The sequence below is a fragment of the Thalassophryne amazonica genome, chromosome 15, assembly GCF_902500255.1.
Source record: "Thalassophryne amazonica chromosome 15, fThaAma1.1, whole genome shotgun sequence".
Taxonomy (NCBI): Eukaryota; Metazoa; Chordata; class Actinopteri; order Batrachoidiformes; family Batrachoididae; genus Thalassophryne; species Thalassophryne amazonica.
The window spans coordinates 614,267-627,388 of record NC_047117.1 but is presented as its reverse complement, the minus strand read 5'-3'; the positions used below and the strand labels follow the sequence as shown (position 1 = coordinate 627,388).

General features: G+C 45.7%; 1 protein-coding gene across 1 annotated transcript in view; it reads right to left on the bottom strand.

Moving 5' to 3' along the window:
• Positions 1 to 581: 581 nt before the first annotated feature.
• The window catches only part of alg13 (ALG13 UDP-N-acetylglucosaminyltransferase subunit), a 39,279-nt gene continuing 26,738 nt past the window's right edge, over positions 582 to 13,122 (bottom strand). Inside the window, exons 23-24 of the mRNA XM_034187650.1 lie at positions 2,959 to 3,060; positions 582 to 1,237 (exon numbers count right to left, since the gene is read on the bottom strand). Coding sequence (XP_034043541.1) covers positions 846 to 1,237; positions 2,959 to 3,060 — 494 coding nt within the window. The 3' untranslated portion in view covers positions 582 to 845. The remainder of the gene's footprint in view (positions 1,238 to 2,958; positions 3,061 to 13,122) is intronic.

Genomic DNA, 13,122 nt, shown 5'->3' with positions numbered 1-13,122 from the left:
AAAAAGCAACTGAAAAACTTTATCTAGAAGATCCTGTCTACGTGCAGAATGCCTAGTCTGGATGCTCATCATGGTCCTTTCTGTGTGGAGTTTGCCGCTGTTCCTTCTCCTTGTTGTCTTCAACCGCTGGTTCACAGAAATAAACGAGTCCAGTTGATCGGATTGAGTTGAGGACAGCACAGAGAAGCAACAGAAGAATCCAAAGACCCGCTGAACACTGCCACCTGCTGGACACTTCACGAATTACAGTAATTTGATATTCAATGTGCACTGTTAGTACGTGCATGTTTGTAACATGAAGACCAACGTTAAGTAACATTCTATTCTTTGACAGTATAGTTGCTCATTTTGATTAATGAATTATTATTCAGAGGGGGAAGAGTGAACCTTAGTGCGACCTTCGACCTTTGGCTGAGATGGCACGGTTTCATGTTTCCAGCCATTAGACTGATCCCTATCAAGTTTCACAGTTGGAGCCTTGATGACATCACACCTTTGATAACATGTCGTGTGCAACAGGCCACGCCTCCCATGGCAACACCTGAACCCATGTGATCTAGACACAAACCAGCCAGTCTCTCTGCTGTTCAAAGAAACTTTATTCACCCAAAAACACGATGGACCGTCACCATTTTGAAAGACACACAAAAACATCCACACCATAGCTCCGCCCACGGAGACAGACTTCATCCAATGAACTTTAGTGACTTTTACAAACAAACCTGTCAGATTTCACAGGCAGCCATGTTGACACCAGCCCGTGCTCGTTACTTTAGTACTTCAAACATTAAGCTACCCGTTAGCACGGTTAGCATGCTGACCAGTCATGTCGCCTAGCTTCATCCTTACACGCTAGGTGGTATATAGTGTGTAGCAAGGTGGGTGGGCGGAGCTGTGATGTAACTGACAATATGGGTGGGGTTGGGGGCGGGGCAGTACACTCGTGGGTGGGGACCAGGGCCCTGGCTTCCAGTTTGGAGCGCCCCCCAGTGGCTGGAGGCTGGGAGGCAGGGGTGATAGGGGGAGTAATGTGGAGGATGGGCAGGGTTAGGAAAAGAGGGTGTGGCAGAGGAGAGGTAGGCAGCAGGAGGCGGAGTCTCGTAAGGCAGGTGCACAATTGAGGGAGGTGGGAGGGGCTGTTGCTCTGCATACAGGAGTGCAGATGAAGGGGCGGAGCCTGGAGGGATAGAACTGATGGATGAGGTGGGAGAGGAGCCTTCCAGTGATGTAACGGGGCCTAATTAGTAAAACAACAAATAAGAACACGTGGTAAGGCTTCAGAATACTGACATCTGCTGGTCAAACAGATTAGAACACACTTACTACAACAAAAAGTTCTTGTGTGACTTCAAGTGTTGTACAAATGAAGGAGTGTTCAATTGTCATACAGAAACCTGCTGCCAGCCAATCAGAGACGACCTGAACACAGTTAGCCTAGTGTCAGTGTAACGGGAGCCAGCAGGTGGTGCTGTGCAGAAGAAGTTAAGTAAACCAAAAGACGCTGCCTGGAGCCTGTGAGTTTTATGCCGCATTCACACCGGACGCCACGCGAGCGACGGCGGCGAGAGGTTGCCATGTAATCCCTATGGAAGCACACATTGTGGTGCCATAAACGTCCAAGCCACACAATGCGATGCAAATAAAGCGATTTTGAGCGATCCGTGTGTTTGTGGCGCAATATCACGTTGCATTGCATCGAGTCGCCCTCTTCCCCAAGTTGAAAAATCTGAACTTTTTCGTCTTGTTGCGCCACGATGACTAATCAGGGACTGGATATGTAGTGACGCGGAGACGTCTGGAGTTTATACTTGATGTGGACATGTCCTATCTCTGGCAATCAGCCTGTCCTTTAACACAGTTATGACAGAGTTTGAGGGGAGAGCGAGCAGCAGCACTGCAGCAGACAGTTTTTTTTCATGTGCACACAAACGAATCATCCGTGAAGATAATTTTATTAACTACACAGATGTATAATAAAACAAATGGTGACTGGTTTATAACACAATTATGACAGAGTTAGCGGCAGCCATTTTTTTTATTGTTCACATGTGCGCGCGCAAACGGGACAGGAGGTCCTCAAACTGGGTCCTGGAGAGACGGAAATACCGCTGAAAGCGGCTGTCATCCAGGCGCAGCTCCTGCAGCAAATAATGAAACTCCCCGAATTGGGAATGTCTCATGAGGATGTTGTGAACCCAGGGACAGCGCCACTGGCGATGTTTGTCAGCTTTCCACAACAAAGAGCACAGCAACTCGCTCCGTGTGATCAAGGTCTGCCTTGTTGACTTGACGGCGAGCGGAATGGAAGCTCTTCCTATTTGATGACGCAATGGGGCAAAGAGTAACACACCGGGTGATGGTGGCGCGTCCCTCGCCTGGCGATGGATGCGAATTTGTGGCGTCGCGTGGTGTCTGGTGCGAACACGGCGTCAGCCTTGTGGTGTGAACACCTGCCTCCCATCCCGGACACCGAGTGGGAGCCCAGAGCGGAACAACGTGACACAGGTTACATCTGTCCTCTCGTCCTTCGACCAGATTCCCAAGAAGACCTTGGCACTGCATCGCTGCTCCAGTCTCCTTTCCTGAATCTCTGGCCAATGTTTCTGGATAAGTCGGCTTTCTAGATATTATTCTGGCTGACGGGCACCGGAGGAGGAGGATGGAGGACGTGGTTTGTCCTGTGGTATGACTGCAGTGGGCAGCAAACTGGAGTCGCTTTTGCTCGAGTTGCTGGGATCTGGGTGGGAATCCTGCATTTATACTTAGCTGTGCTTCCTCCAAAGTGATCATTTCCAAATCCAGTGGCCAGTTTTGACTTAAAAAGATGTTAAAAGGAGCCATGTGTTTTGCTAAATATGGTGACTGAATGCAGGAGGTCCAAAGTCCTGGTCCTGGTCCAAACATGCCTACACTGACACACTGAGTGTTTTAATTGGATGGTGCGATTGTGCTACTGACCATGTCCATCTGTCTGTCCGTCTGCTCCCCTGGTGGATTCTGGGTAGGAAGAGGTTGTCTGATGGGGGCCGCGAGCTGCCTCAGGGTACAAGGGAGGGGCAACTGGCAGCAGAAAACAAACCTGTTAGTCATCAGTTCATTCAAAGTGATCAAATTCCAAACTCAGTCACGGTCATGAATGTTTCCGCAGGAACCTGCAACGTGGACAGGATCATGTGGGGAGGCAGAGTCACTGTAACAGCTCAAGTGGAATATTTATGGGAAAAAACAGTTGTTTACATGACAGAGGGACGTGGCTACTCACACAGCCTGACATACCCCAGAGTCCGCATCACTTTATGTTCTCTAAATGGATGGATTGCTACCGCGCTTACGCTCAGAGAGACAGTGCCAAACAGGAAGTCCACCGCTAAATCCCCTCCCCCAATGACAGTGTACTGTCAGTAAGGTGCTCTACTGGGACCAACATAATTAACAGCGGCCACATTTCTTAATGATGATAAATCAAATTTATTAATTTATATAGCGCCAACTCATGACAAGGTCGTCTCAAGGCACTTTACACAACACGACTTCAAAGGTTTTGTTTGATACGGTGGCATTTCTTATTCATGGAAAGCCACCTGTTAGTCGTTCTCCTTTTTCAGCACAGGACTTTCTGGACTATTTCGAAAAGAAAATAGAAGATATTAGGTTGAGCACATCTCAGCATACTTTGGTCCAGTCATTGTATCCAGCTACTGAGCTGGGGACTACCACTGAGGTGCTACCTAGATTCACGGAATTTGATAGTATCTCACTAGGTGTGCTGACGAAACTCGTGATGTCTACTAAAAGCACAACTTGTTTATTTGATCCTATACCAACAAAATTGTTTAAGGATCTTTGGCCCATTCTTGGGCCGACTGTGCTGGAAATTGTTAACCTTTCTTTAAACTCTGGATCTGTTCCAAATTGTTTTAAATCTACAGTGGTTAAACCACTACTCAAGAAATCTAATCTTGATCCTGGTGTATTGAAAAACTATAGGCCGATATCAAATCTATCATTCTGCTCTAAAATTCTGGAAAAAGTGGTGTCACGGCAGCTTGTGGACTATCTTACTGAGAATGACCTTTTTGAGCCACTGCAGTCTGCTTTTAGAAGACATCACTCCACAGAAACAGCACTTATTAAAGTAGTTAATGATCTTCTGCAAGCATTGGACTCGGATACTAATACAGTATTGGTGTTGCTGGATCTCAGTGCTGCGTTTGACACAGTTGATCATCATATTCTACTTGATAGGCTAGAAAACTGTTTCGGGATTACTGGAACTGCTCTTGCGTGGCTGACGTCTTATCTGTCTGGTCGTTCCTACTGTGTTTTGTGCAACGACACTACCTCTGACTTTAGGGGCATGAAGTTCGGGGTTCTGCAGGGATCCATTCTGGGTCCCCTGCTTTTTTCCCTATATATGGCACCCGTTGGGAACATTTTGCGGCGTTTTGGGGTTGCTTTTCATTGCTATGCTGATGACACTCAGTTGTATATGCCGATAGCTGCTGGAAATCCTGTCCACATAAAATCTTTACAGGACTGTCTCGCAGCAGTGAGAAGTTGGATGTCTAGCAACTTTCTACTTTTGAACTCTGATAAGACTGAAATGATGGTTCTTGGTCCAGCAAGACATCTGTATCAATTTGATCAGCTAGCGCTTAGCCTAGGTTCATGTGTTATACACCATACTGACAAAGTGAGGAACCTTGGGGTAATTTTTGATCCTACGTTGTCCTTTGACCTCCACATTAGGGACATTACGAGGACTGCTTTCTTTCATCTAAGAAATATAGCAAAGATTCGTCCCATCCTGTCTATGGCTGATGCTGAGACTCTGATTCATGCTTTTGTTTCTTCTAGATTGGACTATTGTAATTCTTTGTTTTCTGGTTTACCACAGTCCAGCATCAGGGGTCTTCAACTGGTTCAAAATGCTGCTGCCAGACTTCTGACACGAAGCAGAAGGTTTGATCATATTACGCCGGTTCTGGAATCGCTTCACTGGCTTCCCGTCTATGTGAGATCGAATTTTAAGGTGTTACTATTGGCCTATAAAATTGTTCACGGACTGGCGCCCCCCTATCTGGCCGGCCTGGTTGAGTCCTATGTGCCGGCAAGGGCTCTACGTTCACAGGGTGCAGGACTATTGTGTGTCCCGAGGGTGAAGAAAAGGTCAGCGGGTTACAGAGCTTTCTATCACCGCGCCCCAGCTCTGTGGAATGATCTGCCTGCGCTGATACGACAGTCGGACTCTGTGGAGACTTTTAAACCCAGGCTGAAGACACATCTGTTCTCCCTGTTTTATCATTAGTATTTTATATGACTGTGTGTCTTTTTTTATTTATTTATTTTACTTCTTTTACCTTTTTATGGTTAAATTTTTTTTATTGTGTTTTAATCTTATTTCATTTTATTCTGCTTTTAAATGTTTGTGAAGCGCCTTGAGGCGATTACTCGTGATTTGGCGCTATATAAATTAATAAATTATTATTATTATTATTATTATTATGACTGGGAAAAAACTGAACAAAATGAATCAAAAGATTAAAAACATAATACAACTCCAATTCCAATGAAGTTGGGACGTTGTGTAAAATGTAAATAAAACATAATACAATGATTTTCAAATCCTCTTCAACCTATATTCGATTGAATACACCACAAAGACAAGATATTTAATGTTCAAACTGATAAACTTTATTTTTGTGCAAATATTTGCTCATTTTGAAATGGATGCCTGCAACATGTTTCAAAAAAGCTGGGACAGTGGTATGTTTACCACTGTGTTACATCACCTTTCCTTCTAACAACACTCAATAAGCGTTTGGGAACTGAGGACACTCAAACTCAAAGTGAACTTTAATGTCAATCTAGCCATGCAACACATACATTACACAGAAGACTGAAACTGCGTTTCCCCAGACTCCAAATGTGCAGTAACAGAGGCTAAATTAGACATACAACTAAATACAGACTGGACATGAGACATCACTGGGAAAGAAAATGCAAATAATATCAGTAACATAACAATCAGCACGACATATAGACAACAGTGAGCAGACATTTCCAGGGCTGTCAGTGTTTCAGAATGTAGTGAGTTGAGGTTTGTTACTGGAGTGCAATAGTACTGAGTGCAGCAATACAGGTGCAATGTGGCAAAAGTGCAGAGTGCAGAGTAACAGCATGGAGGTGAATAAGTTTGTAAAGTTTTTGTTTTTTGTGCAAGGAATGTGCATAAAAGTAGTTTGGTGTGTGTGTGTGTGTGTGTGTGTTGGGGGGTTATGCTCTTGCTTTTGGGAGTGAGTTCAGCAGTCTGATGGCCTGTGGGGAAAAAGCTGTTGCTGAGTCTGGTGGTCCTGCAGCGCATACTGGTAGGAGGGTAAACAGTTTGTCTGAGGGGTGGGCGGGGTCTTTGATGATGTTGATGGCTCTTCTGTGGCAGCAGGATGGGTACAGGTCCTGTATGGATGGTTGGGCTGACCTTGTGATCTTCTCCGCTGTTCTCTCCACTCTCTGTAGCGCTTTCTGGTCAGCAACACGGCAGCTGCCATACCAGACAGACTGCTGGTGAGGATGCTTTCAATGGCGCCCCTGTAGAAGGTGGTGAGTGCTGAAGGGGGGAGACTGGCGCTCCTCATCCTGGGTAGGGAGTGAAGGTGTTGCTGAGCTTTCTTGACAAGGGAGGCGGTGTGTGTTGTCCATGTCAGGTCATCAGTGATGTGCACCCCCAGGAACTTGGTGCTTTTCACTGATTCCACAGCACTGCATTGAAGGTGAGAGGTGTGTGAGGCTTGTGATTCTTCCTGAAGTCCACCGTTATTTCCTTTGTTTTGTTGTTTTGTTGACATTGAGGTGCAGGTTCTTGATGTCACACCAGTTGATGAGATGGTGTACCTCCTCTCCTCTCGTCATCATTGCTGATGAGGCCCACTACTGTTGTGTCATCTGCAAACTTGATGATGTGGTTTGAGTTGTGTCTGGCACAACAGTCATGGGTCATCAGGGTGAACAGCAGAGGGCTCAACACACATCCCTGGGGGACCCCTGTGTTCATGATGGTGGTCTGTGAGGATTTTTTGCCCACTCTTACTGTCTGAGGTCTGTTTGTGAGAAAGTCCAGTAGCCAGTTGCAGAGTGGGGTGCTGATGCCTATAGCACTCAGTTTGTTCACCAGGTGTTGTGGGATGACTGTGTTGAAGGCAGAGCTGAAGTGAATGAACAGCATCCGCACGTAGCTGTCTTTGTTCTCCAGATGAGCCAGGCTGAGGTGAAGTGCTGCTGCTATGGCATCATCAGTAGAGCACTTGGGATGGTACGCAAACTGGAATGGGTCAAGAGTGGCAGGTAGGCTGGATGTTATGTGAGCCTTGACCAGCCTTTCAAAGCACTTCATCACAATGGGAGTGAGTGCTATGGGCCAGTAGTCATTCAGGGTTGTTGCTGGGGATTTCTTGGGTAGCGGTATGATGGTGGTGGCTTTGAAGCATTCTGGTATGATGGCCTGGCTCAGAGAGATGTTGAAGATATCTGTGAGAACATCTATTTGTGAGTCAGCACAGTCTCTAAGCACACACCCAGGTATATTGTCAGGGCCGGCAGCCTTCCTGGGGTTCACCTTTTCAAGGGTCCTCCGCACATCAGCCGGGTCCAGTTGAAGTGTTGCGTTGTCCAAGCAGTGAGGGGCTTTTGTTGGAGTGGTGGTGTTGTTTTCTTCAAAATGACTGAAGAAGACATTGAGTGAGTTAAGAAAGTCTGTGCTGTCCTCGCAGGGTTGGGGGGGTGGGTCTATAGTCTGTTACTGACTGAATGCCTTACCATAGGCGTCTGGGGTTTTTTGTGTCAGTGAAATGTGATTGGATTTTCTGTCCATAGGCACGCTTGGCTGCTCTCATGCCCCGGTTCAAGGGAGCAGTCGTTCCTCCCTGCTGCTGTCAGGCTGTACAATATCACTGTGAAATAACCACATGCAATAATATGTCCATAAATCATGTGCAATAACAACTCGTTTACAAATCCCAGCACAAATGTCACCTTATCACATCTGAACTCCATTTCACATATTGTAAATAAGATGCTCCTATCTCCTTTTCAATCCCAATCATGTTTATATACGAGGTCTGTCCATAAAGTATCGTACCTTTTTATTTTTTTTTTAAACTATATGGATTTGATTCATATGTTTTTACATCAGACAAGCTTGAACCCTCGTGCACATGCATGAGTTTTTCCACGCCTGTCGGTGACGTCATTCACCTGTGAGCACGCCTTGTGGAAGGAGTGGTCCCGCCCTGTCATCGGATTTTCATTGTCTGGAAATGGTGGAATGATTTGGACTTTTTTTTTCCATCAGAATGTTTTCAGAAACTGTTAGAGACTGGCACCTGGAAACCATTCGAAAAATTTATCTGGCTTTTGGTGAAAATTTTACAGGCTTCACAGAGAATAAGGTCTGTTAGTACAGCTTTAAGGACCGCTTTAAGGACGCTCAGCGCGCCGCGCTGCGAGCTGCGACGACGCAGCACAAGCCACCCGACCATTTCTAAACGGATGGCTGTGTGGAGCTGGGACTGTCGTGTGTTCTTTCTCTGGTTATCACAAGAGCTGGACATCAGCCATTTTCTGGCAGATTTCACTTTTAACAAGAGATTTTGTCATGGAAAGCCGCGCGGAGGCTTCGCGCGTCACGACCGATTCGTTTTGGAAGGGAGACAAAGGAACACCTCCGTTTCGGCGTGCCAGAGGACAAGTTTGGACATGTCTATCTCGGCTTTCAATGCTTACCAGTCGAGTGAGTTATAAGAGAACTTGTGGAGAGCTGGGCATGTCCGATCTTGTCCTCTGGCACGCCGAATTAGAGGTGTTCTTTGTCTCGCTCGAACAGCGAATCGGTCGTGACGCACAAAGCCTCTGCGCGGCTTTCCACGACAAAATCTCTTGTTAAAAGTGAAATCTGCCAGAAAATGGCAGATGTCCAGCTCTTGTGATAACCAGAGAAAGAGCACACGACGGTCTCGTATTCACAGAGCCATCCATTTAGAAATGGTCCGGTGGCTTGCGCCGCGTCATCGCAGCTCGGAGCGCGGTGTGCCGAGTGTCCTTAAAGGGGTCCTTAAAGCTGTACTAACAGACCTTATTCTCTGTGAATCCCGTAATATTTTCACCGAAAGCCAGATAAATTTTTTGAATGGTTTCCAGGTGCCAGTCTCTTAACAGCTTCTGAAAAAATTCTGATGGAAAAAAATCATTCCGCCATTTCCAGACAATGAAAATCCGACGACGGGGCGGGACCACTCTTTCCACAAGGCGTGCTCACAGGCGAATGACGTCACCGACAGGCGTGGAAAAACTCACGCATGCGCACGAGGGTTCAAGCTTGTCTGAGGTGAAAACATATGAATCAAATCCATATAGTTAAAAAAAAATAAAAAGGTACGATACTTTATGGACAGACCTCGTATATGCATATGTACATGTGTATAGGTATGTGTGTGCATTTGTGTATATATATATACACACACACACACACACACATTCTATTTCTACCTCATTTCTTATGTCTTGTATTGTTATAAGTACTATTATTATTGCTTATCCTTGCACACGCTGTTCAATGAACATTTTCCTCTACTTGCACCCACCTTGTGTGTTTTCTTAAGACCTGCGTAACAAGTGAATGTATCCTCTGTGAGATCAATAAAGTTTATCTATCTATCTAAGTTGGCCCTCAGTGATCTGAGGGCTTCCTTGTCTCCAGACTTGAAAGCAGTGTTCCATGCTCTCAGGAGCTCACACAACTCCCTGGTGAACCAGGGTTTGTCGTTTGCCCTTGTGGTGATGTGTTTTATGACAGTCACATCTTCCATGCATTTGGATATGTAGCCTGTCACAGACTCAGTGTATTCCGTTATGTTGACATGCTGGTTGGAAGTGGCGGCCTCTCTGAAAACATTCCATTCTGTGTGATCAAAACAGTCTTGTAGTGCTGAGGTGGCCCCCTCTGGCCAAGTTCTAATCTGTTTCACAGAAGGTTTGCACCTCGTTAGCAGTGGTCTGTAGGCTGGAATGAGCCTGATAGAGAAGTGGTCTGAGTTGCCCAGGTGGGGGTGGGGAACAGCTCTGTATGCCTGCTTAACATTAGTATGCACCTGGTCAAGAATGTTTTCTCCCCTTGTTGCAAAATCCACGTTTGTGATAGCGAGGGAGTACTGTTTTCAATTTGGCTTGATTGAAATTGCACACGATTATGTTAGCAGCGTTTGGATTCGAGTCCTGCATTGAGCTCACAGACCGATACAGTGTAGAGAGTGCGTCCTTTGTGTTCGTGATGGGCGGCAAATACACAGCTGTTATAGTGACGGCTGAAAACTCTCTCGGCAAGTATGTTGGATGGCACTTGACTGTTAGAAATTCTATGTCCTCAGAACAGTGGCTTGAGATGACTTTAACGTTAGTACACCAGTTGTTGTTGATGAAAATACACACACCACCACCTCGTGATTTACCGCTGAGAACTTGACTACTATCTGCCTGGAACAATGTTAGACCTTCCACCTGAACGGCAGTTGTCTGGGACAGTGTGGCTAAGCCATGTCTCAGTGAGGATGATGGCGCTGCAGTCTCTCACCTTCCTTTGTGTTGTTAGATCCAATCTGAGGTAGTCCATTTTGTTTTCCAATGAACGAACATTGGAGAGCAGAATCGAAGGAAGTGCAGGTCTGTACAGCATCGCTTTTAGTCTGGCACTGATACCTGCTCGGCAACCCTGCTTGCTCGCTCTAGCACACCTCTTGCGACGCATGCTAGCTCCCTCCCTCCGCTTGCGTCGCCTCCGGCATCGGCCGGTGGCGGGAGGAGAGTCCGCTGCTTTGCAGGCCCCTGAGTCTCACCAGTGTAGGATTCCTAGCTTGCCGAGTGCATCAGGTTCCAAAGTCCATGTAACTCCGGAAAGATTGTATGAAAAGTTGGAGTTGCGGAGTCCGAGTAGTAGGCTTCTGTTGTAGACTCTCTTTGTACAAGACTGAGACGAAACAGACGACACATTTAACAAAAACGCACATCGCTATCGGGAGCTGAAGTAGCCGCTGCCAGTACGGGTGCCGCCATCTTGGATCTGTGTCGATAACTGTTGAAGCTTTGTAGGTGGAATTCTTTCCCATTCTTGCTTGATGTACGACTTCAGTTGTTCAACAGTCCGGGGTCTCCGCTGTCGTATTTTGCGCTTCATAATGCGCCACACATTTTCAGTGGGCGACAGGTCTGGACTGCAGGCAGGCCAGTCTAGTCAGTAAGATGTCATCTTGAAGGTAGCCTATGTTGCTCTACAATGTCAGTGTACCTTTCAGCATTGATGGTGCCATCACAGATGTGTAAGTTGTCCATGTCATGGGCACTAACACACCCCCATACCATCACAGATGCTGGCTTTTAAACTTTGCGCTGGTAACAATCTGGATGGTCTTTTTCCTCCTTTGTCCAGAGGACACAAAAGGATTTCCAAAACCAATTTGAAACATGGACTCATCAGACCACAGCACACTTTTCCACTTTGCGTCTGTCCATTTCAAATGAGCTCGGGCCCAGAGAAGGCGGCGGTGTTTCTGGATGTTGTTGATGTTTGGCTTTCACTTTGCATGGTAGAGTTTTAACTTGCACTTGTAGATGTAGCGACGAACTGTGTTAACTGACAATGGTTTTCTGAAGTGTTCCTGAGCCCACGCGATAAGATCCTTTACACAGTGATGTCGGTTTTTAATGCAGTGCCATCTGAGGGGTCAAAGGTCACGGGCATTCAATGTTGGTTTTCAGCCTTGCTGCTTACATGTAGAAAGTTCTCCAGATTCTGTCAATCTTCTGATTATATTATGGACTGTAGATGATGGAATCCCTAAATTCCTTGCAACTGAACATTGAGAAACATTGTTCTTAAACTGTTGGACTAATTTTTCATGCAGTTGTTCACAAAGTGGTGATCCTCACCCCGTCTGTGCTTGTGAACGGCTGAGCCTTTTGGGGATGCTCCTTTTATACCCAATCATGACACTCAGCTGTTTCCAATTAACCTGTTCACCTGTGAAATGTTCCAAACAGGTGTTCTTTGAGCATTCATCAACTTTCCCAGTCTTGTGTTGCCCCCGTCCCAGCTTTTTTGAAACGTGCTGCAGGCATCCATTTCAAAATGAGCAAATATTTGCACAAAAACAAGAAAGTTTATCAGTTTGAACACTAAATATCTTGTCTTTGTGGTGTTTTCAATTGAATATAAGTTGAAAAGGATTAGTATTCTGTTTTATTTACATTTCACTCAGCATTCCAACTTCATTGTAACTGGGGTTGTAAAAGAGCAAAACCATAAAAGAGTAAAAAGAATTATAAAAAAACAACATAATATACTAACAATAAAACAGGGAAAATAAGTGCATCTTAAGTCTGGACTTGAAAGTCTCTACAGAATCTGACTGTTTTATTGATGCATGGAGATCATTCCACAGAACAGGGGCATGATAACAGAAAGGTATGTGACCCACAGACTTCTTATTCACCTTAGGGACACAAAGTAGTCCTGCACCCTGAGAATGCAGAGCCGGGCCGGTACGTAGGGTTTAGGATTACCTCAACTAGTCACGACTACATCAACTATTGAAACAGTCGACAACTACCGTATTTTCTGCACCATAAAGCGCACCGGATTATAAGGCGCGCCCTCAATTAGCGGGTACTTAACCCTTACAAAAGGCGCACGCTAAAACATATAGTCTACAAAAAAAAAAGGTCACGGAAGCAAAACGGTGAGTTTATTTGAACTTTTTAACAACTTTGAACTACCGGTATTTAACAATATGTCACTCACAATATTTTTTATTATGGTTTTGTCACAAATCCATCGAAGTCCTCATCTTCTGTGTCTGAATTGAACAGCTGGTCTTCCAGCTGTGGCCACCTCGCTTTGTTTCTGCGGAAACTCCGTTTGGTCTTTTTAACTTGGCGCAGTTCATTTTCTTGTTTCCTCTCGCAGCTGCTCTATTCCCATGAACAACCGCGTAACTGATAGCCTGCAGTTTGAATTGTGCCTTGTAAGCATGTCTCTTCGCTGGCGCCATTTTCGGGGGTCCTTAGACAAACAAATGT